Source organism: Mustela lutreola, chromosome 3 (assembly GCF_030435805.1).
Source record: "Mustela lutreola isolate mMusLut2 chromosome 3, mMusLut2.pri, whole genome shotgun sequence".
Classification (NCBI taxonomy): domain Eukaryota; kingdom Metazoa; phylum Chordata; class Mammalia; order Carnivora; family Mustelidae; genus Mustela; species Mustela lutreola.
The window spans coordinates 209917574-209942867 of NC_081292.1; the positions used below are offsets into that span (position 1 = coordinate 209917574).

Sequence of the window (25294 nt, forward strand, 5' to 3'; positions counted from 1 at the left end):
TTCTTTAAGAAGACATACAGATAGCTAACAGGTACAGGACAAGACACCCTGCAGGACTGATCATCAAGCAAACACAAATCCAGACCACAGTGAGACACCGCCTCCCATCTGTCAGAACGGCTATTAGATAAGGTAAGAAATATCAAGTGTTGGTGGGGGTCTTGACGGAGGAAACCCTTATGGACTATTAGTGGGAATATATGGTGTAGCCACTGTGGAAAACAGTATGGAAGTTCCTCAGAAATATTAAAAACAGAAATACCACATGACCCAGGACTTCCACTTCTGGGTATTCACCAAAGAAAACAAAAAAACACTAATCTGAGAAGGCAGCAGGCACCCCATGTTCGCTGCAGCATTATTTATAATAGCTGAGCTATGGAGAAAAATCTACATGTTCACTGATACATAAATGTGGTATTTATATTTAATGGAATACTAGTTAGCCATTAAAAAAGAATGGAATCTTGCCATTGTAACAACAAAGAAGGACTTCGATGGCATTTTGCTAAGTAAATAAGTCAGAGAAGGACAAACGCCATATGATCTCTTTTACATGTAGAATCTAAAAATAAATCACAAAGCTCATAGGTACAGAGAACAGACTGGTGATTGCCAGAGGTGGTGGGGTGGGGGAGTGGAGAAATTGACAAACTGTTGTTTTTTTCTTAATTTAAATAAATTGAATTTTTTTAAAAAAGTATAATGACATACCTCCCATCTTAAAGAAACGCTTTCTGTAGTAGAACTCAATTCCCTTTTCAGTTTCTGTACTCTCTCTGAGTCTACTGGGAGGGAACAAAATACATGACCCCCAAATATGCCACTTTGGCACTTGGATTATTCTCAGCTGAAAGCAATGAAGACCCAGCAGACTCAAGACAAACTTTTACTTCTCCCTTAACCACCTAAAAGAATTTTTAAGGGCGTTTGGCCCCAAAAGAGGGCTATTAACAGAGGTAACTTTTTATCTGAAAGACCTTTCTGTATGACAGAGTGTCTAATTGCTAAACCTCTGTTCCTCTTACTGTCCTGTAATAACCCTCCCCCCCTGTGAAGCCCCAAGTTCCCCATCCCATTCGTTAGCTTAGCATAGCATATAAACCTCAACCAACTGACATGTCCTTAGGTCTCATATTTTTTTATGAGGCGCCTATTAACTTACATAATTACCTTTTTCTCCTGTTAAATCATTTTATGTCAATTTTATTAACAGACTACCCAAAAGAACCAAAAAGGGTAGAGTAGAAAAATTTCCCTCTCCCACACCACACACAGATTTGTCTTCAGGTTCTATTTTAAATACTCTCCTTCACAATTAACTCACCAAACACGTGATTCTATCAACATGGTTCTCACCATAATCACCAATGACCTTTATGTCAAGTACATTAGACACTTTATCTGTGTATTTTTTTATTGATTTTCTATACCATTTAACACTATTGATCATCCCCTTCTCAAATCTTTTTTTTTTTTTTAAAGATTTTATTTATTTATTTGTCAGAGAGAGAGCGAGCGAGAGCGAGCACAGGCAGACAGAATGGAAGGCAAAGTTAGAGGGAGAAGCAGGCTCCCTGCGGAGCAAGGAGCCCGATGTGGGACTCGATCCCAGGACGCTGGGATCATGACCTGAGCCGAAGGCAGCTGCTTAACCAACTGAGCCACCCAGGCGTCCCTTTTTTTTTTGTTTTTAATCTTGGCTTTTATAACATTGTATCTCCTGGGTTTTCTTCCTTCTCCCTGTTGTTTGTAGGTTTTGCTTTTTCCACCCTGATTAAAATACTAGTGCTCCTTGGAGCCATGTCATAAACTTCCCTCCCACTATGTAAACTTTTCTGTTTATGACCCTTTCTAAGCTAAAAACTCATAATCTGAAATCTGGTAACTTGTGTGTGTGCATATATACACAGATATACAGACATATAATCAAAGAATTCCTGTCCCCTTCAAAGTTCCTTCTAGCTGGACTAAAAATCAAAATCAAATTGACATAAAACAGATTAATAGGAAAAAAATCAAATATAATAGCATATGTAGGGGGAATCCATATAGACATATAAATTCCAAAAATAACCAGGTAGAATGAAGTATCTAGATTACCCTGAACTAAGGAGAAGTGGGTGGGGAGCTGGGACTTCAAAGGAAGAGCAGATATTTGATAATTAGATGTTTATCCTTCTACACACATGGGTCATTCAGGCAAATTTACCTCTGGGTTGTTATCTCTAACAACCCATATTCTAGAAAAGATCAGCAATTTAGATTCTTCTATATAATTAAGAGAGGGCAAAATTTCTCTCGAGCCCATAGAGTTCAGCTGTCTTCAGCTCAGAATAATCTTCATGCCAAAGTGGCCATCTTGAGGTGGCCCCAACAATACATACATATACACATATATCACGAGCCCACACCAAACTTCTTCGCTACAGGTGTGTGTGTGTGTGTATGATTGTATGACTACTGGACATCTGTAACAAGATGATTCAGACACATCAAAATGTGTCCTAAACAGAAAATCATTATTTTTCTTCAATAATTCTATTTCTACCTGGAAGTTGAAGAAGTTAAGAAGAAGTTAAACACCCAGGCTGCCAAAACAAAAAATCTTAGAATTGAAGGGGAGCAGAATTTGCCACCCCAAAATATACCTTTGGCATAAGGATTATCTTGAGTTGGCTATTTTTAAGAAACAGCAGATGTAGGAAAGCTCTGAAAACCGAACAGAAGGAACTCCTTTGTAAGGGACATTTATAAGGACATACTCCATTAGTAAAAAGGTGTCTCCCTCTCAAGCAGGAAGAGAAGGATGAACAAATCTCTAAAATTCATCAGTGGAGAAGACATTGACTTAAATCTGTATAACAGCCACACCCTTGTTAACTGTGTTTTCCTAGAAACCTCCTGCGACCAGATTCCCACCCTCCCAACACCTTCCTGTCTTTGGATGGAGATGGTATTTAAGGTGATGGCCTGGGTCATTTGGGGGAGTTACTCAGCTTCTCTGGGTATCTCCCATGTATACAGGAAGTATACATGTTATTAAACTTTTGTTTCTCTCTTGTTAATCTGTTTTTTTTTCTCATTAATCAGTGTCCCCCAAGAACCTAGAAGGACAGAAATAAAATTTTACTCCTGTACAGAATCAGCACTTATACCATCCACTTGCCTACCTCCCACAATTGTTAACAAATCATCAAAATGTACACATTTTTTCTCTTGAATAAAAATAAACTTATTTCTCATCACCGTCTACCATCTTCTCTTGCCTAGGCTTACTGGCAGACCATCTATTCAAACATAAAATGAAGATAACATCTTGTCACCACACTGTTAGAATCTTCCAGGATTTTTCGTTGTTCTTTGAATGAAGCACAAAGTTTGAATTAGAAAGCCCCCAAGATCTGATCTCTGACTCCCTTGCTTCAGCCCCAGCAATTCTAGTCTGTCTTTCCCTTCCACTCTATTCTCTAGCTGTATTTCAAGGCTTCTAGTTCCATAGCTAAACTACCACTGACTCCTTGTCTACGATTTCCTACGTGCTTGAAACACTCTCTCCACTCTCACTGCCTCCTACACAGATGTCTTTCCCCTAACATGTATATGTCAAAGTTCCTGTGTGTGATTCCAAGCATTCAAGAGAACCTTGTAATAATACCCAAGTTATAAAATACCATGACAGGTCAAATATCTAACAGTTTATGTCAAAAAATTTGAAAAAAAAAATCAAATATTAAAATAGGAAAACTTTGAATATGGTATTTTGATTAAGAAATTTTGGGGGTGCTGGGTGGCTCAGTTAAGCATCCAATTCTTGGTTTCGGCTCAGGTCATGATCCCAGGGTCCTTAAATGGTGCCCCACATCAGGCTCCTCACTCAGTGGGGAGTCTGCTTAAGATTCTCTCTCTCTCTCTGCTCCTCCCCCTACTCGTGGGGCAGCATTCTCTCTCTAAAATAAATAAATAAAATCCTCAAAAAAATAAAAAAAAAATTTTAATTATTTAAAAATAAAACTTAGGGGTGCCGGGGGGGCTCAGTGGGTTAATAAGCCTCTGCCTTCGGCTCAGGTCATGATCCCAGGGTCCTGGGATCGAGCCCTATATCGGGCTCTCTGCTCAGCAGGGAGCAATCAGTCAATCAATAGATAGATAAATAAATAAATAAATAAAACTTAGACTACCTGAAGGACAGAAAAGTTCTTTGAGGTTGTCTAGTCCTTCCTCTCAGTGAAGGAAAATGTTGTCAAATACCTAAGTGAAAAGTATTTGTGGTGCTATTAGAAACTATTAATATTAATGATTTTACATCTTATGCTTTATTTACTCAAACCTTATCATTTTGACAAAACCAGAAGAAAAAGGGATTAAGAAAATGTCAGATTTTCTCACTCAATATGTTAACCCTCCAGACAAATCAAATCAAGCAAAAGCCAAAGCAATATGCAGACACAATTTAGTCAATGGGTTAATTTTTATGCTTTAGCTCAGTAGGATAAAATGAACAAATATCTTGTCACAGGAGTTCCAAGTTGCCACATCAAAGAGTGGAGAGGAGCAGTTCATCAAGCCAGAAAAAACAGGGGAATCAAGCATCAACCAGGTGTGTAGACAGTCAGGTATTTAAAGGCATTCTACTCGTACTAGAAAAAAGATCTACCCAGGCTGACCTAATCCTCCAGGATGACTGCTGATGTCAACGGCACACTCCCTCAGCTAGTATAGTAACTAAAACATTTCCTCTCCAACTATCTTCCCTGGTCTAAGTTGTGGAACCTAAGACAAGTTTCATAAACATTTATAAATTATAAAAAAACAAAAACAAAAACAAAAAAAACATAGCACAATGTTTAATAGTAAGCACTCTATAAATGCTATTTGTAGAGAAGAACAAATATCTTTTTCCTTTACCTCTCTTAGCTCTTGACTGGGACTCCATAGCAAAAGAGAGATTTACAAGAGAAAAATATATATACTTAGCTAACATGACATGGGGCCTTCTTAAGGAAAGGAAGACCTGAAGAAATGGTTCAACTTGACCGTTTTCATGCTAGGTTTGAAGAAGGGTTACAGTCTTGGAAAAACACGATAGAAGAAAGATTACGAGCTTAGTATATACAGCGTAACCTGGGGAACTTAGCCAGATCAGTCAGATTCCTCCCCAGGTCCCTGTGCTTTCAGAGATCAGGATGTTCCTTCCTCCCAGGATACAGAGATACCTGCTTCAGAGGCAGGTCAGAAAGCACCCCCCCCCAATGCCACGATCTTCAAATTCCTTCCCCTCGAAATAGGAGATAGTTCAAGGTGCCGTACTGTGAGGCAGCACACCCAGAGCCCTGTGGTATTGTTATCATTTCTCTCGTATTCAAAAAATTCACTTTTGGTGTGGATTCATAGGTACAATGGGGTTAAGAAAAGAGTGCAGGTTCCACAAAGACCCAATTAGACAGAGACGGTTTAAGGGGTGGAAGCCTGTTTTCAGGTCTCTGGTTGACTCACAAACGGAAGTTAGAACATGAATTATCTGGATACTTACCCACTTCCTCAATTAATATCTGCTGTAAACCAAGCTGCATTTTCTACAAAAATTCCCAAAGGAAATAAGCAGAGTCCCTTTATATTCATTGCCATACCAAGAATAATTCATTCACATTCAAAGACCTAAGAATGTGGTTCCCTTTTAAGCCAGGAAAAAGTCAGAGGCCTCCTATTCCCTAAGGGCAAAGGGATGCCCCCAGGACAAGTCCTCAACAGCAGCTTCTGCAAGAACAAAAGTCCTCTAAGAATTGCAGCACTTTGTAGGATGGGGTCTCTCTGGCCTCGCTTTGAAAGAAGGCCATGATCTCATACAGGAAGCATCTCGGGCATGTTCACTGCATTTTTATGCAAAAAACTAATATGCACATCTGGATTACAGTAATGTTGACCTCTCCATCAGCAACCACTCTTCTGAGGTCTATCTTGAGGTCTATCTTCTATTCCTTCCGCATTCAAGTTACTGGCTACGTTCCTCCCTCCCCAACCCAACGCCTTCTCCAAGCTTCCAACATCCACACGGAGAGCATTCTAAGACAACAGCCTGTTCTTTCTTGAACCAATGACCCGGCTGCCACTGCTCTGATGCAGGCTCTCGACGAATGAAGGATTTCCACCTGCGGCTTCACCGGCTGCTCTGCTTCACCTGCTCTGCCCGCACAACCTTTAGCTTCCTCTTTCTCACACCCCCTCACCCCAACTAAGCTGCCCACTGTGACACTTACTTATTCTTTGACAGATTATTCCTGGTTTTGCTTGCTTAAACCACTGGTTAACAATCATTTTCGCTAAGGGCAGCATCAGTGCTCTAAAATATATTACACTACCGCTTTTATCAATTCTCAGCTTTGGAGAATTCCTACCATCTTTAAAGCAAAAGGGCAAAGACTCAGATCGCCATACCTTGATACAGCATATTACAAAAACCAACATGCATAATGTTAAATCATAAAAAAAAAAAAGAAAAGAAAACTAACTCAAGAAGAAGGTGGCAGAAAATAATTAAATTGCTAATGATGTCAGTGAACTACAGTTTTACAAAACTAGGTCCTACTTAAAAGTGTATTGTATGTCTGCATTTTGTATAACCTCTGTGAATGGATCTGTGCTTCACAATTTCCTTTAATTCTACTCCTACCCGCTTTATTTTTTTATATTTAAATACTTATGTTAGTTCTAACAGGACTTCAAGCTTAAATTATTTAGATGAGGTGTGAGATTCTTTCATTGATTTTTAATGTACATTTAATGTTTCCAATACACTAAAGCCACCAATCAAAATGGTGTCATGTTATGACATGACTGGGTTTTAAGTTTCTATTTCAAATTTATTTTGTTGAATAACGTATTTCTGAGATATATGTAGAATTTGCTTATCTCAGAATATGCTTAAGATGAATAATAACATTTGTGATTTAAGTAATAAAATATTTTTATACAGTAATAGCAATAATCATATCCAATGTTTACAAAATTCAAGTGGTCTGCACATTTTAATAACCTAAATTATTACTTCTAAATTATTTCATATTAAGATACCACTTAATAACTGTTCTAATTAAGATACTTTCTCATTTAAGTAACTGACAAGTTTAGTTCAAATTCATTTGAAAAAATAAGAACTTCATTATTTCACACAGTAGTAAGTCCAGAATTACGGAAGGTTGATTTACGGACCCAATAATGGCCTCAAACACCTACATTCTTTACATTTTTTTCAGCTATCATTAATGTATTTGTTTTGCCCTCAAGCTAGATTGCCTAGTGGATAAAGGGTGACCTCCTGTAGCAATTTCAAATCGCCTATTCCCGAGAGAACCGATATCAAGAGCTGGCACATGCCTTCTCATCCAAGTCCCTTTGCTAAGTGTAAAGACACAGCTCTCCTGTCCTATTACTTCATGTAACTGAGGATGACCGTGGGAAGGAATGGGTCCCCTCAATAATGAATCACTAAAAAAGAGAACAGAAGCACCATGATTATTAACTTAGGCTAACTGAAATTTCACTTTTTTAGGAATGAACTTCCTTTCCCGGAGTCATGTGAGGTAGAGTGGACATGTGAATTAACACCAGAGTTCTATGAACAAAATGGAATAAGTAAATTATCTGAGTGACCAATCAATAGTGTCTGCCACAACATGGAAAGGGACAGGACTCTCTGAAGTGAAAATACGCTCATGAATCAATGTGCAGGAAATGGAAAGGAGAATTAATTTCAGATAAAGGATCACATCTGGCTTCAACTAATCATTGTCACTCCCAGGAAGCGAAGATCCCAACGTGGGAGCACCATAAAGAAATGATAATTTCATGCTTACCATTAGAGAAGACACAAAGTGAAGCCAAAACCAAGAAACAGACTGAAAGACAGTCAACTCTCCTTGTGATCTGAAAGTTAGTCAGTTTTCAAATACAAAAAATTATATTGCATCCGCCCCTTGAAGTTTTAAGGTGCTCCAGACCTACCAAAATTGGACATATGAATGTAAGCTCTATACAGCAATTATCTAATTAATAAGTTTAAAAGTATTATTTTTGTCATTTATTTCCAAAAATTGAATCATCAGGTTCAAATAAATATCAATAAAGAGACTAATTTCATAAATGGAGGTATCTCAAGAGAAATGTCAAGCCAAGCAAGAAGAAAGGAAATATAGTGCAATAAATTCATCACATATGCTTCCACTATAGTTCCCTTTCATAATGCAGGAATTTGTTATACTTTTATGTAGTCTACACTTGTATCTTCAAAAAATCACTGGCATACATTTAAATTTTTCACCAAAAGTAGTCATGAATAATACACATCATATGACCAAATACTTAATGTTAAGTAACTCAGTGACCGATGCATAGAAAAAAAAAAAATCACTTCTATATATACATAAAATTATTTTTTTCCTTAGTATTCAAAGGAAACTAGTAATACTGGCATAGTTCCTACCAAGTAGAAGATACAAATAACTGTTCAACATATCTGTTCTCTCTCCCTCTTTTTTTAAAGATTTTATTTATTTATTTGACAGAGAAATAGAAAGACCCAGAGAGTACAAGCAGGCGGCATGTCAGAGGGGGCGGGAGAAGCCGACTCCCTGATGGCTAGGGAGCTTGACACTGGCCTAGATCTCAGGAACCCAGGGATCATGACTTGGGCCTAAGGCAGCTGCTTAACTGACTGAGCTACCCATGAGGCCCATATATTTATTCTCTCTTGTAAAACTAACCTATTCTCTCCTGGAACTTAACAGTGTAGTGGAGGAGACAAAACATTTATATGTGAAAAATAAACCAGCACCACAAGGCAAAATTCCCAGCTCAATCATAACCATTCCAAATATAGTTAATGCTATAAAGTGAAAAAGATAAATCTGCTTTTTAAATTTACATGTTCTGAAATGAAATATAAATCCTTTTAGGCTGAACTGTCACTAAACAAGATAACCAAAAACTGCACAAGTTTCGTAAATAAAGCAAATAATCTACAAAATAAGCATTATTTATTAGATTTACTTTCAAAAATATTTGGGATATCTCTGTATAACATAAAATTGAGTTAAATAACTTTAATTTCTTTTAACCTCATTAAATGACAGCAAAACCGGGTGCCTGGGTAGCTCAGTGGGTTAAGCCTCTGCCTTCAGCTCAGGTCATGATCCCAGGATCCTAGGATCAAGCCCCACATCGGGCTCTCTGCTCAGCAGGGAGCCTGCTTCCACCACCTCTCTCTGCTTACTTGTGATCTCTGTCAAATAAATAAATAAAATCTTAAAAAAAAAAAAAAAAAAAGACAGCAAAGCCGAATGGCACCTCTGAAAAAATCAGTATAAATGTCCAGGAGTTCTTAATCTGTTTTGTGCCATAAATCCACTTGGCGGTCTAGTAAAGTCTATGACCCCTTTCTCAAAAAGTGCTTTTAGATGCATAAAATAGAAATTATGTAAAAGTAACAGACTTAAAATTCCATTGAAACATCTGAAGACATAGCTACATGCCTATAAACACACCTACATATGAAAAAAGAGTCCCTAAAAGCAGATGTAATTACTATCGCAATTTCAAACTAGTCATAAGCATAAAAACATCCCAATATATGTGCAGCCACAGCAATCAGACATGATGATAAATGGCTGCAACTTCTGGAAAGCTACAGGTACTGTTAAGATGTGTGTCTGTGTGCACACGCGTGTGTGAGAGAAAGTTAGGTGTTCACGAGAGTAATGATGTCATTGTCTCCTATCCAAGTTCACAGACACCGCGGAATGGGAAAAGGAGAGCATGCTCAGTTCTCTGTGACTCCAATTACACATTAGTTAGATCTGGAGAGATGGGGAAAGAAATAAAAATAAGATAGCAGTTTTTTAAGGTAAGTCATCCAGTTAAAGTGCTTAAACTTCTATATGTAGTTACTAATGATTAAGATTGTCAACATGAGGGCGCCTGGGTGGCTCAGTGGGTTAAGCCGCTGCCTTCGGCTCAGGTCATGATCTCAGGGTCCTGGGATTGAGTCCCTGCTCCCTGCTGAGCAGAGAGCCCGTTTCCTCCTCTCTCTCTCTGCCTGCCTCTCTGCCTAATTGTGATCTCTCTCTGTCAAATAAATAAATAAAATCTTTAAAAAAAAAAAAAAAAAAAAAAAAAAAGATTGTTAACATGAAGCCAGAAAGGAGAAACATCTCTACAGTTCCAAACTCCCCAAGCTGGTCCTACATCTCCTGCCTCTGGCATCTGGTCTGTCTTTTTTTTTTTTTTTTTTTTAAGATTTTTATTTATTTATTTGACAGAGATCACAAGTAGGCAGAGAGGCAGGCAGAGAGAGAGGAGGAAGCAGGCTCCCCACTGAGCAGAGAGCCCAATGTGGGGCTCGATCCCAGGACCCTAAGATCACGACCTGAGCTGAAGGCAGAGGCTTCACCCACTGAGCCACCCAGGCGCCCCAGCATCTGGTCTGTCTTGAACTGCCTGTCCCATCTGCATCCTCTGCCCAACAGTTATCACCACACTTTGTTACCAGACAGTGGTGTGCCTAATGCTGATAAAGAACTCCACCCCTACTCCATCCTCTCCAGTGTAGCACAGAATTTAGGGAAATAACAAGTTCTATATAGACCTATTAAAGTTAGTTTGAGATACATCACTGTCATTTACCACTAAAAATTAGGAGAGAACTACAAAAAATTTTGAAAAGTGGTGTTCAATAAATATTTATTAAATTCAACTGGATTGGGTGCCTGGGTGGCTCAGTCAGTTAAGGTCTGCCTTCAACTCAGGTTATGATTCCACGGTCGTGGAGTCGAGTCCCACCCTGAGTCTCACATGTGGCTCCCTGCAGGAAGACTGCTTCTCCCTCTGCCTCTGCCCCTTCCACCACTCGCTCACTCTCTCTCTCTCTCTCTCTCTCTCTCAAATAAAATCTTTTAAAAATGCAAATGGGTCATATCAGAATCCCCTTACTTGTCAACTCATAATTTAAACAGTTACATTTTCCAGAATGAGAAGAGGGGCTTATATAAAAAGGTTGCAAATTTTTATGAAAACCTAGAAGAAAATCAGTATCTCACTGAATAAGGAAGTCTCAAAGAAATATTCATTATATCATGTCACAAAACTGTTCTTTAAAGCCTTCTCTGCACCACTCTAGGAAATTTCCTTTTTCCAAGTCGATCATAAATTTCCTAGTCCACTTAATCTAAGCAATGACGCTTAAGACAATTCAGTTGTTTTAAACTTAGTGGTTTAAGCCATTCTCCTATCCATGAGCCGAAATGAGGCATTAAGACAGAAATAACAATTCACAAAATTTCTAAACAGTATCTACTCCCATAAAGAAGTGCTAGTTTATAGATCTGAAACAGACTTTTACCATTTCAGATGTAATTAGATAATTTCAAATACAACTCATTTATTCAAATATGACTCCTTAACAATTCTCCTCACTGTGTTTTGCTAGCCTTCACTTCAAAAGCAGTGTCCTCTGAGTAATTATAATCAATTACTAAATACAGCATAGAGTTAAATCTTAGGAATTAATTCAGTTATATAACTGTTCTTTACAATAAGCCAAATTTTGTATTTTCGTTACCAACAATGATCACTATTTATGTCGGAGGACACGTTTACGGTTATAATAGTGCACATCCTCGAGGAGGTACCTGGAGAGTTCCACCATCGACCAAATTTACTAGGGAGTATTTACCAGGGAGTTGCACAAAGACAAACAAAAATGAAATAGATTACAGAGAATAACATTCATGTTGACCTTTTAAAAAGATGTCACTAAGTTCTCTTCCTAAATAAAACTCTTTTCAGTACTTACCACACTATGTTTTAACTCAAACAAGTGGAAATCTGAGTAAATTAACCTATTTGTTATTAAAATTTTACTTTAAAATATAGGGCTCTCTTAATGGTTGTAAACAGTTATGAGAGAAATTGAGAGGCTAAGATCAAGTTCATTCTCTTGTAGCAAATCTTAATTACTTCAAACTTGGAGATTTGCTACCACAGCAGAGATGGTTCTGTTTGCTTTTCAGCTAAAGCGCTGTGTGAGATCAATATTACCTCATTTACAAACTGAGACACAGAGCTTAGTTATCGTCTCGTGAAATAATATATAACATGTGTCAATGTTAGCCAAATCCTTAATGATTCAGTTAGCAGGTTACTTATGCTCTGTAGTTTCTTCTATCAAAGCTCCCAACAAGCTGCTTCCAGCCAGTTAAAGAACGGTCATCATCTCCCGGGGGCAGTGGATTAAGGACTGCACCAGTCATTCCACCTGCTCTCTGCTGGGAGCTCTGGCGCAGCTCACGAAGTTCCCTGAAATTCTTAGAGGACTTGGGGTCCAAGTTTCAGGAAACAAGTCAAATGTAATATCTGGTAATCCTGAAAGAAAAAGCTATAAAATCCCAGGAAAACACTACCTGTATACCCAATTCTCACTTCACCGTACCTTATAAACACACCAAGCAGAGGTACCTTCGGAGCAGTGAATTCACCTCAGCCACACATCTGCCTGTGTTCTCCTTCCGGAGAGCAGACAGGCCTCCACGATTCCGTCACCATCAGAGCCATTACCCAAGACCGAGGGACAGTGGGTAGCAGATCTTTGCCACTATTTTTCTCTACATTTACAGGCATAAATAAAAGCCTGAATGGTCCTTCTGGGGGTGGGGGGGGGCCCTCAAGAATCTCTAGCAACAGTTATCTAAAAAGGATTTTAAATTGATGGTTAAAATTGGCGTAGAAATATCAATTAACTGAATACGTTTCCCATAAAAGTATACCTAACATAATAGAGAAACATCAAAGAACATACATGTCAAAATTATATGTACATATAAATACTTTATAGAGATATAAATACTATATAGACATAAATCTATATATACAGAGAGAAAGAGGCATTAGTCACCTAAGTCTTGGAAATTTCTAGGATATATTCTAAATTTCCTCTTCAGAAGGTACATGATAAAACCAATATGCAGATATATTTATATAATGTTAATAGCAAAAACAAATATGAAGTAAAAACAGCTATTATTATCTAGATATGCTTTCTTAGGTATACCCTCTAAAATACAGTGTTATTCAGAACTCCTTTAAAAAGTCATATTAAATCTTTGAAGCACAATTGTTATATTAACTCATTCATTCCTACTATGTGACCTGCCTTTCCAACACTATCCTTAAGTACCCAAATATCGAAAGATGAAATGAATTCCAAATTCACCATAACTATACCATTACAGTGAGAGCAGAAAATTGGCATTTATACTTTTGTGCAATATTGTGTCAATTAACTGTCTTCTGGTGAAAATAATCATGAACTGTAGGTATCACAGAGTGGCTGAAAATATTTTCTTAGCATAAACCATATACAAGACTAGCAAATAACAGAGTCTTTAAAAACAGTTTTACGCAATGACTTTTAGCCATTATCTTTAAATTAAAGGCCTGATTCCAATTTCATACCTCCATTGCTTGAAAGCAGAGATTTCTTTGCTCAAAATTTATACCATTTTTCCTCTTCCAATGTGAACATATTTAAGCTCCCATAGGAACAAGTTTAAGTTTCTTGATCTCTAAATGTGCTAAGTCAAGCGCTATTAGACCCACCAGCCTCTGACAGTTAGGACAGGGCTCAGGTAACCACACAGCTGACTGCTGAAGTAACTACTTCTGAATTCATTGTACTCAAATAAAATAACATGTTTTTGTCTTTTAGAGGTTTTAGAAAACTACGATTTTATAGAATGAATCACAAACTGCTCTGCTACATGAAATTTAAATAAAAACTATCTAATATTCAGCAATGGAGATTAAAGATTTTAAGATTTTTAACTTAAAATCAAAAGAAAAATTGAATATTTTACATTAAATTTACTATCCTAATATATCCTTGAAAGTTCACTTGTCCTTTTATTTTCAAAAAAAAAGGGCCCATTCTGTTACTATAACCATAAATTGTACTCTTATAACCCATATACTACTTTTTTTTTTTATACATTCACCATTAATAAGATAGTCTAACAGGTCACCCACATGATTCAGTCAGTTAAGCATTAAGACTCTTGGTCTGGCCTCAGGTCATGATCTCAGGGTTGTGAATGAGTTCCATGCTCAGCAGGGAGTCTGCTTAAGATTCTCTCCCTTGCTCTGCCCGCCCCCATGTATGCTCACCTGCCTGTGCTCTCTCTCAAACAAAATAAATAAGATCTTAAAGAATTTTTTTCAAATAGAAAAAAGCTATGATGAAGTATTTTGCCAAAGATTTTATTAAGCAATTTTTTTTTAAGATTTTATTTATTTGACAGAGAGAGAGATCACAAGTAGGCAGAGAGGCAGGCAGAGAGAGAAGAGGAAGCAGGCTCCTCGTGGAGCAGAGAGCCCAACGTGGGGCTCTATCCCAGGACCCTGGGATTATGACCTAAGCTGAAGGCAGAGGCTTTAACTCACTGAGCCACCCAGGCGCCCCTTTCTTAAACAATTTATCCATGCTTACTATTTTCTTTTTCTAGTATATTGACCTGTTCACCTGAAAAATAAACACCCATGCATACAATACAGTACATTAAGCTATAAAAATAGGCGGTTCGTTTTGCTAATTGACATGTCAAACTAAAAATGAAATATTCACAATTACCATGTGTGAAACAAGTTCATATGTTACAGACACCAAACAGACAATAAATTAAATGTTGGTAAAAAGTAAAATAACACAAACAAGATTCCAATGCTAAGAAGTTCAGAGCTAGGATTTGAATTCAAGCTTGCTGTTGCCTTGGACATAAAAGATATGCAACAAACAGTGGTTGAATCATTTCTTGAAAGGCTCCTAAATCTACCTTCTAAACTCTTAAAAGGAAACTGTTGTGGCCTTTGGGAAAAGAAAGTTTGTTTGTACACCGTAAATGTAATTTTAGTCCCTCAAGTGTTATTTCCAAGAAGGAAGCCAAATTCTGCAAATATATCTGGTAACTTCTCATAAAGGCAAAATTGAGCTGAACTTAAAATATAACTGGTCCTAACTATAAATATAAACCAAAAGAAAAACATATTAATTTGCTGATTGTATTTTTCTGAAAGAATGACTCAGCTTTAACCAAAGCAAAATCTCACCCAATACAATCAAAGATTAAAATTTGATGAAAGCTATGATTCAAATGCAAAGGTAGTCACTGTTTCACATTAAACAGGTACATCACTGTAACACGAGTATACTAGATATAAATATTACTATTTTACCCCATAATCTCAATTGAATCAACCGAGTAATAAACTCTATGACCTTTCAATTTCTAAAAACCTATTAACCTAACTTCACCTCTCAATGCTCACAGTAAACTTGTAATTATGGAAAGAAAAGTTTCTTTGCAAGTGGAAAAACTGAAATCACCGGGAAAACACTTTGCCAAGGGTGACTCATGAAGTCAGTCTCAGAGGGCGGCCTGACACCTGATTCTCACGGTGTCCAACTCATCAACCCAGGGGAAAGAAGCCCGCATAGGCGCACTGGACCGTCCAGCCTCCGAACTCACGGGAGCAAACCGACCTCCCTGGAGAGGACGGAAGGAAGGACCGGGACACAGGAGCGTCCGAGTCGCAGATAAGGCTCCGAGTTCTGCCTCATCCGGAACCTGGACGCAGCAGCCCTTCAGAACTGGGCCAGCACTGTGGGAAACAGGGAGATCACCCCAAGTTCTCCTCTCGCAGCGGAAAGGGCAAGACCTACTCATGGGGGCCACTTGTGACGTTTTCCAGTCCGAGGGCACGACCCGAACCTGAGCCACCCAGAACGCCTCGCCGGAGCGCTCCATGCAGGTGGAGGAGCACCCGCTCCACGCCCCAGTCCCTCAGTCCCAGCGCCGCCCAAACCGGGAAGGTCAAGGTCAGGGGACTGAAGCGCAGCAGGCCGAGCCCAGGCTGAGGGGACCGACCGCAGCAAAAGGCGAACCTGAACACGAGGGACCCGCACCGGCGGCGTCAGGCCGGGCCACCGCACTGCACCGCGGGCGGGGGGTCAGACCCCAGCGCCCCTGGCACCCCCGGCCCCTGGGCTCGGTTTGTCCCCTGTGCCAGAGGGCTGAGCCGAGTCACCCGCACACGAAACCCCGGTTCAAACCCGCGTACCAGCAGCTCCTTCCCCGCTGCCCCGCACGCTCCCCGCCTCCCCCATGCCCGCTCCGGTGCCGGCCAGGCCGCTCTCCGGTCCGCGTCGGCCGTGAGGACCCGAACACGCTCCGGCACGGCTCAGGGAGGCCTTCGGTCCCGCGGCGGGGGCACCTCGGCCGCGCGCGCTCGCAGCTGGGCGGGGAGTCGCCGGCGCCGGCCCGACGCCGGGTTTTCCGGCCGGGCTGCGGGCTCGTGCGGGGGAAGGGGCACGGCCGGCGGGGAAGGGGCGACCCGCGAGTCCGGACCTCCCCACCCCGCACGAGCCCTGCCGTCCGCGCCTCCTTCAGCACCGGGGCGCGCGCTCGGTGTCCCCGCGCTCGCAAGGCAGCGGGACACCCACGCCCAGAACTTTCTCTCGCGCGCGGACGCGGCGTCTCCCCGCAGCAGCGGGCGCGGAGGGAACGCACGCAGGGCTCCGGGGGACGGCGCCGCGGTCCAGCGACCTGCACACTGCGGGCGCACGCGGAGTGCCCGAAAGTAGAGCGAGTCCCGCCGGGAACACTGCGGGGACGCGGGAGGAGCACCGCGCCGGCGTCCCGCACACTAAGCGCGCCCGCAAGTCCCACAGCCGCGTCCGCGTCCCTGCTCCACCCGCACCGCGTCCGGCTTCCTGCTCGGGACGCGCCACCTCGTCCCGCTCGGGACCCGCCACGTCGTCCACGCGCTCCGGGACAGCCGGCCCCGAGCCCCCTCCCCGCACACGGGGAACCCGGGCGGGCCTCCGGGACCACAAGCACACCGGGCCGCCCCGGCTTCTGCTCCGGGCGCCGAGCCGGCCCGCGGGGAGTGGACCCGGCGGCGAGCCCGGCGGCTGACCCAGAGCCCGAGGCCCCTCGCCCCGCCGCGCCGCGCCCCTGACTCGGGGCCCCCACGGGGCACCGCTGGACCCACGCAGCGGGGGCTCTGGGCGCCGGCGCGGCCCCGGACTGGGCCCCCGGCCCTGGCTTTGAGGACCCCCGAGGCGGCCCGGGACCGCCCTCCCCGCCCCCACCGCCCCCACGCCCACTCCGCCCGGCGCCAACAAAGCGGGGGTCGCGCCGCGCCAAGTTTCGCTCCGGGGTCGTGTCGCTGGGACCCGGCGACGACTTGCGGGTCAGTCCCGTCGCGCCCGCGCCCCCTCGGCGGCGCCGGTCCCCCCGTCCCCCGCCCCGGCCCCCAGGCCGGACACGCGCCCCAAGTTACCACAAAGGGCCGGGGAGAGGGTCCGGAGCCGCGCGCCGGCCCGTCCCGCCCTCGCCGGGCTCCGCGTCCTCCCGGCAGCCGCGCCACCGCCGTCAACAGGTCTTCGCCGCCTCGGGGCGGGAGGACGACCCCGCGCCCGCGCCTCCCCCTGCAACCTGCCCGCCGGCGCCCCGCGCCCCCCTGCCCGGCGCCCTTCCCGCGCGCCCCGGCCGGACTGGGCTCCCGCCCGCCGAGGCCCGGCACCGCGCGGCCGCTCCTTACCTCCCGCGCCGCCGCAGTCGGCCGCGCTGCGCGTCCTCGGGGCCCGCCGGCTCCGCCCCCGCTCGGAAAGTTGCCGGACGTCGGCGCGGACTCCGCACCCCCGGCCGCGGCCCGCCCGCCTCCCGCGGTGCCCGCCCCGCCGCCTCCCGCGCGGCCGGAGCGCTCACTGGCGCGGCGGGGCTGCCTGCGCGGGCCTCGGGCGGGGCCGGCGGGACGCGGGGCGCCCCCTGTCGGCCGGCGGGAGCGCTTGTGGCGGCGCGGGACCCCCGCTAGCGGGACGGGCTGCGGGCGCTGACGGGCTTCCGAGCGCGGGCGGGCGCGGGCGGAGGGGCCGAGGAGCCGCGGGCAACGCGGGAGAACCGGCCCGGGCAGCGGAGGCCTTTCCCGACCCGCGCCGGGACGGAAGCGAAACCACGCCCCCCCCCCCGCGCCTCGCCCCCCCACCTCCCCTGGACTCCCCCCGACACCCCACGGGCTGTGCCCTCCCGGTGCGCGCGGGTCCCGCCCGGCCTTCAGACACGCGACCCGCCGCCACGGGCACGTGCCCATCGGAGCCCAGAACTGCGCGTGGGGCGTGCGGGAGACACCGCCAGCGGCCTCCCTGCGCGGGCGGACCCTGGTGCGAGCACCGGGAAGGCGCGTCCCCAAAGCGCGGGGTCCTCGACGTGTATCCGAGACGCCCGGGACGGAGGCTGCGAGGGTTCCGTCCGGGGCTGAGCATAGACGGTCAAGGGACAGCGGCTTGTGAGGCCGGCGGAGGGGAAGGGCCGCGGTGCGCTGCGGGGCCTGCAGTCGGACAAGCAGACCCTCCCCGACCCGACGGCCCACTCCACGCCCGCGACGCCCCGCAGATCACAGCTGCCGAAGGCGCTCGTGCGGTCAGACGGGCAGATGCTCGGCCGCAGCGGCGGGAGCAGAGCAAGGTCAGCGCAGAGAAGGCGCCCGGCGTCCATGCAGTCGGCGTCCACGCGCCCGGCCCGTTCTTCCCACCGCACTTCACCGTCCGGAGAATGAGGCGGTACCGGGACCCCCCGCCCCCGCCTTGTTGACTGAGAAGTTTTCTTCCCGCTGGAGAAGACGCGGCCTGCGGTTTCCGGAGCGGACGCTAACCCACGAGACCGGACGCTAACCTGCGGGAGCGGACGCTAACCTGCGGGAGCGGAGCTAACCTGCGGGACCGGACGCTAACCTGCGGGAGCGGAGCTAACCTGCGGGAGCGGAGCTAACCTGCGGGAGCGGACGCTAACTTGCGGGAGCAGAGCTAACCTGCGGGAGCGGACGCTAACCTGCGGGAGCGGAGCTAACCTGCGGGACCGGACGCTAACCTGCGGGAGCGGACGCTAACCTGCGGGAGCGGAGCTAACCTGCGGGAGCGGACGCTAACCTGCGGGAGCGGACGCTAACCTGCGGGAGCGGAGCTAACCTGCGGGACCGGACGCTAACCTGCGGGAGCGGACGCTAACCTGCGGGAGCGGAGCTAACCTGCGGGAGCGGACGCTAACCTGCGGGAGCGGAGCTAACCTGCGGGACCGGTCGCTAACCTGCGGGAGCGGACGCTAACTTGCGGGAGCAGAGCTAACCTGCGGGAGCGGACGCTAACCTGCGGGAGCGGAGCTAACCTGCGGGACCGGACGCTAACCTGCGGGAGCGGACGCTAACCTGCGGGAGCGGAGCTAACCTGCGGGAGCGGACGCTAACCTGCGGGAGCGGAGCTAACCTGCGGGACCGGACGCTAACCTGTGGGACCGGACGCTAACCCGCGGGAGCGGACGCTAACCTGCGGGAGTGGACGCCAACCTGCGGGAGCACGCGGCCCTCGTCGACTCTCACGGTAAATGCGACGTGACCGCAGTCCTGGACCCCAGCGGACCCACCTCCGAGCCGGTGAGTGGGGAGAGCCAGAACCACTACCGGACTGCGGCCTCTTCGGACGTGGTCAGGGCAGCCCGTCCGGCCTTCCCTGTTACCGCAGCGGCAGGGCGCGTGAGATCATTGAGTCACAACAGTCCGAGGACCGTGTTCACGCCTTTTTCTGTCATAACCTTAGATCGACTTCAGTTACTCCTCAGTAGCGGTCAGTGAGCGATGGGCGCTGTGGGCAGTGAAGACCGGGGCAGTCAGTCCGCGCCGGCCCGCAGCGGGCCGCGAGGCAGCGGTTTCCCTCACGGGGTCACGCACCCCCGCGTCTGCTCGCGGCGCGGGGCTCTGCGCTCTGACCGACAGCCCCGGGTCCCCGAGAACGTCCGCAGACCCCAGGAGCGCGGCCCGCCTCGTGGGGAGTGGGAGACCCGCGTCGACCCGCCGCAGCTCGGCCGGACCGGTGCGGGCCGCGAGACGGACCGGGCTGCGGAGATCGCGCACCGCCCGCGCTCCCCGACCCCGTGCGGCAGAAATCCCGCCGCGGGCGCTGCTTGCTCGCCAGCTTGCGGCCTCGGAGGGCGCCGGCGCCGAGACCCGCGTGACCCCACGCGCCGCCCCTGGTCCCAGGTCGGGCCGGCTCCCTCGAGCGGGACGCGCGGGCCTCGCCTCCCCGGAAGCCGTCGGGCGGCCCCGTCTGTGCCCGTCTGTGCTTCGCCGCCGCCCGCGGGGAAACGGCGGGTGCTGTGAGGCGCGCCCGTCCCGGCCGACCGAGGGGAAGAGCCCGTCGCGCGCGGGGCGGACCGCGGCTCGCTCCGACCCGTTCTCCGGGCTGGGCTCCGACCCGTTGCCCCGGCTGGAGCCCCCGCTTCGAGCCGGCCACGCTGCGTCGTTTCCGGAACCGCCACGCGCTGCTGGTGAGGCGGCCGCGGCGCCGAGAAGCGGGTTTTCCGGCCGCGGCCCGGCCTGCCCCGGAGGCGAGCCCCCGGCCGGGAGGACGCGTCTCTCGCGCGGAGCTTCGCGGCCGTCGGCGGGGCTGCACGTTCGGTACAGTGTCCTCGGAACTAACCTGGCTCAAGCCACTTCCAAGTTCCTCTTGCTTGAACTGAAAGAACCTTGGCAAGGAAACAAACTACATTTTTTTAATGGTGAGAATAACAATTTCACTGTTACTATGAAAACCCACGAACAGGGTGCGGGGTGACACCGTCGGGGAAGCGCCCAAGTCTGGTTTCTGCGCAGGCCGTGCTCCCTCCGGTTCCCGGGGCGTCTGCTTCGGGCTCCGCTCGCCTCCCCGCATCGCCCCTTCGTGCACGTCTCTGAGATGAATAAGTAAATCCTTTTTATACACAGAGAAATGCTGGGGTTTTAGCTCTGTATTACCACAAACCCATACTTTAGAGCATTAGACAAAAATTTTTTAAAGAAAATAAAAACCAAGATGTAATTCAAAATTTCAGTTGTGAGAATTGAAATTGAAAAGGGAGCATAGTTCTTTTTATTATGGGAAGCAGCGGCCAAATCCTGTTCACTGAGTTCCTAGGGGATCTGGGTTCCAAAATTAATGTGTTACATTTACTCTTGCATCATCCTTTTATGTCGTATTCTGGTTTTGTCCTCCTCATTAAGAATATGAAACTCATTGCAAAAACAAACAAACAACAACAACAACAAAATTGTGAATAAGGCCAGTACAACAAAGAAAGAAATACGACCTGCATTTTCACCACCGGGACTGCCCATGGCTAACCTTTGCACTGTGTCCTCCAAGGATTATTGAGGACCCTGAGAGACTCTCCAATAAATAACAAACATCCCTTCTCAACGTCTGTGCTGGGAAGAAATGAGAAATAAAAAGTTCAAAACGGAAGTTAAAATATTGTCTGTATTATTGACAGAGACTTGGTTTGAGTTGGTAGATCTAAAAATGAACAATCAAAATAGTAGTTTCAGTCACATCATTCCTGGTCTCCCTACTTAGGAGATATTTTTTTAAAAGGAGTTGTTCCTGAGATCTGTGAGACAGAGAGAAAAAAAGAGAGATTAAAAGAGAGATATGGAGGCAAAGGCAGAGAGATAAGGGTGTATCTAAATCCAGCACACCCAGAAATTCCTTCCAAGTTTGTTCCTAAATGTATTTATCAAATACCTTGCAACACCATTCCAAGAGCAAATTAGTAAAGACCCAGAAAAAAATATTTTAGCAAAGAAATCAAGAGCTGAGCAAAGGCGTTACCCAATGTCTATAGCCACTTCTTTCTTTTTCTCACAGGAAAGTAAATGGTACATATTTACTACTTAGTAATAATTTAATAATATATCATAGTCTTACCTCCCACCTGTGTTTATTAATATATTTTTTGCCATTATAAACAAACTGTGGCCAAATGGACATATATTTATGTTAGACTCGGGTTATGAATCTTTGGATAAAACACAGAAATGTAATACTATATTCTCTCTTTATTCTGTCATATTGCATTTCATTTTGACGTATCCCGTTAGGAATCGTCTTCTCTTAAGGTGATGGTCCCTGTCAGGCATCTCCTCTGTAACCTTCATCTCTTTCCCTTTGTAATTAGCAGGTGTTTTCTGAAGAGGTACTTTGAAACCATGTAAATATTTCATTCCTCAAGCTTTCAGTTCATTCATTTACTTATATTAGTATAGATCATAGTTTCATATTTTATTCATATGATTTTTATCTATTATTTTCATGATTTATTTTGAGATTCAGATTGTATCAGATTTGACTAAAGTGAGTCCTTTCAAGCAGACGTCTGTGTCCCATGGCCCTGTCTCCAGCATCCAGGAGCACTTCCTCACTATAGGACACAAAAAGGTATTAAGGTTTCACTTCGCCTGTTCCTGGCCCCAGCTCTGGAAGGAGTCTCTGCTCTGAAGAAGCCCGCCCCTTCCCCTGAGGATGGTATTTACAGTCTGACCTCCAGGCGCAGTGTCATTGCCATGGGGCTTTTTGCTTTCCTGAGTCCCTTTCAGTTGCCAAAACCAGGGAATACATGTGTGTATTTACAGATTTTATTCCCTATCCCACTGTATCTTTCATTTTGAAAATCTTGAGCTCGTACATGTACTTCTAATTCCAAATTTCGTATTTGTAAGTCCCTTCTCCTCCAGTGAAAATCTAATTCTACTCCCATTATCCTAATATATTTTTTTATCTAGCCAGTTTCTTTGTCTGTAATGGATTTCCTACAGCTGTCACCGTCCCTCCCCTGTGTGGCCAGGCCACGACTCCACAGGACTATCTTTACCATCTTGCTCGGGGCACGATTCAGGACAGACTTTCGCATTGGCACACACCCAGGGCTGCAGCACACAGCCAGGCTGCCCTCTGTGTGACTCCTTCTGCGTCTCTCTTGGGCTCCAACTTGTTGCACGAGGCTGCTCCTTTGCAAGGCCACCATTTTCACCACACGTGGGTTTCCTGAGCCTGCTGGGGCCACTGTGATCCCCCCATCCCAGTCCCAGTACAGATGTTTACCCCACTTGGCCACTCCTAACAGATGAAATTCGCATTGCCCAACTAATTCTGGAAGGTTAATGGGCATGCACACTCTTAGGAGCGGTGTGTGAGAGAGTACCACTTCTCTGTAGAGCACTGGTGTTTTCTTTCTCCCCTGTGTTACCTGGTTAGTGAGGAAGTAAGTATAGGTAGCTGTGTGAGGCGTGCTTCTCTGTGTCCTGGACAACGTCCTGCGAGTGCCCATAGTCCCCTCTCGATTTTGTTACATGATGTCCTTTTATCTCCATTTTCTCCATTTGAATACCAGCATTCATTCTAACGTATCTTAACGTGGACCTTTGAAAGATTTTATATGTATTCTTACAAAATTCTTACTGTTTATGCTTTTTAATGTATGTAAGTGATGCTGTGTAAACTACTCCATCTTAGTTGTTACTTTTTTCTCCAAACACCTTTAAGTTTTCAACTTAAGTTTCAACTTAAAGTTCACCTTTAAGTTTTCAACACCTTTAAGTGAAAATTTAGCTCAATTATTCTTCGAATTCTTGTTTTATTGTTTAACTTTCATATCAATAAAGCTGAATATGTTTCCATACAGTTAGTAAGAATCTGTATTTTCTTTTACAAAATGACTATTTGAATATTTTATTCATTTTTCTCTTTTCCCAATGGATTTATTTTCTTTTTCTTACAGGTTTTTAAGCATTCTATATTATATGTATTAATCCCTAGCAAAAAATAAGGTGTTTCCTTAAACTTAATTTAAATAATTAAATCAAGGACGCCTGGGTGGCTCAGTGGGCTAAGCCTCTGCCTTCAGCTCAGGTCATGATCTCAGGGTCCTGGGATCAAGTCCCACATCGGGCTTTCTGCTCAGCCGGAAGCCTGCTTCCCCCCCACCCCCTGCCTGCCTCTCTGCATACTTGTGATCTGTCTGTCAAATAAAAATCTTTAAATCAACTGGTCAATCATTTTGTTGATTCATTTGGACTATATACAATTTCTTTAAATGTAGTCTTATGTGATTTCTGGGGTTATTTTGGTAATGCTTATAAAAACCTTCCACTCAAACTAATCATCTGTATTTTCTTCTAGTGTTTTGCTTTATTTTTTCCTTTTTTTTTTTTTTTGCACCCAATTTAGTTTGGTGTGAAATCTAAGATAAGTCTTTTTGTTCTTCCCTGCCTCACCCCAGGATAATTACCTAGGTGTCTAACACTGTTTAATGAACGAGTCATTCTTTCTCCCATGATTTTAGAAGTAATCCTTATCATGTATTAATTAAAATATGAAACAGTGTCTGTTCGTGAAGAACTTCCAGGTGTCATCAAACAGTATGCAAATGCAATAAAAGCCCAAAAAAGGCGCAGTGCAGATGAGAGTCAGCCAAGTTCCTCTGCCAGCCAAGCCAGTGCAGCCCACAAGCCTAGAGAAAGGAGCATCTTCTTTAACTACAGAGACATCCTCAGGTTCTAACCAATCACATACAGAGCTTCCTCAGAAGCAGCAGAGGGTTTCTCTAATTGACACAAAGGCCCCATGTAGGCTAGCGGCAACCCTTTCTCTTTTATCTTTTGCTATATTTGTGCAATAAATGAGTATTAATTACCTCAGCCCGTAATTGTTCAAATGTCTGTTTCGGCAAGTTCTTCATTATTTTCCCTTTAAAAATTTTATCAGTATCTTCTCAAGTTAATTTTTCCATTTGAACTTTGGAAACATTCTGTTAAATTTCCTCATCACATCTTTTTCTTCCCTACTTTTGACCGTGACACTTTTCTTTTTGAAGCACTTAAAAAAAAAAAAAAAATATATATATATATATATATGTATATATATATATATATATCTCCATTTATTTGAATCACTTCTTTATTCATGTTTCTTCTTCTGATCCTGAAATAGAAGACGCACTTCCAACTTGAAAAGACTCCTGCACCCATTCATGTTATATCTTTACCCTCCAACCCATTACACTGCCCCTGTTAGTTTCCTAGTTACTGCTTGGAGTGAAAGAATCATTATTCCACAAAACCACAGAATACAAATAACACTTAGAATGCAACAGCCCTGCTTTCCAGTAGAAATGAGGGAAAACGCAGACTTCAATGCAGGTCAGGTTTCCACTTCCAGTTCCATTTCTAAGCACTGTAGACGGTAATGAGTGTTAGGTGAAAGCCCGTCGTGACCGAAAGAGCAAACCTTGGACGTGTTTCATGGAAAGGTCTAGCCTAATGACCAGGAGTGGTCTCCTGAGATGTGTTCTCCCGCCCCAATGTTTGCAGCCTGGAAAGTTGGCTCAAA

The 25294-nt window shown here is 45.3% G+C and overlaps 2 protein-coding genes across 9 annotated transcripts in view; one reads left to right on the forward strand and one right to left on the reverse strand.

Moving 5' to 3' along the window:
- The window catches only part of GULP1 (GULP PTB domain containing engulfment adaptor 1), a 241267-nt gene extending 223502 nt beyond the window's left edge, over positions 1-17765 (reverse strand). For 4 of the 8 annotated variants that reach the window (XM_059168641.1, XM_059168640.1, XM_059168632.1 and 1 more), the window contains exon 1: positions 17647-17765. The gene's annotated coding sequence lies outside the window, so the exon portion shown is untranslated. Of the gene's footprint in view, positions 1-17385; positions 17548-17646 lie in introns of those variants that run through there. The other 4 variants (XM_059168634.1, XM_059168639.1, XM_059168638.1 and 1 more) reach the window with 3 other exon arrangements.
- On the forward strand, positions 15847-18695 carry LOC131827987 (collagen alpha-1(I) chain-like). The gene is made up of 2 exons (XM_059168900.1): positions 15847-17053; positions 17155-18695. Exons 1-2 carry the CDS (start codon positions 15847-15849, stop codon positions 18693-18695), a joined length of 2748 nt encoding a protein of 915 aa, XP_059024883.1.
- Positions 18696-25294: the final 6599 nt, after the last annotated feature.

What these genes read in the sequence shown, in the direction of transcription:
- LOC131827987 (XM_059168900.1), top strand. Translation starts at nt 15,847, where the DNA reads ATGCAGGTGGAGGAGCACCCGCTCCACGCCCCAGTCCCTCAGTCCCAG. An exon ending in CCCTCGCCCCGCCGCGCCGC is followed by an intron (nt 17,054 to 17,154) that starts GCCCCTGACTCG and finishes CCTGGCTTTGAG; the next exon opens with GACCCCCGAGGCGGCCCGGG.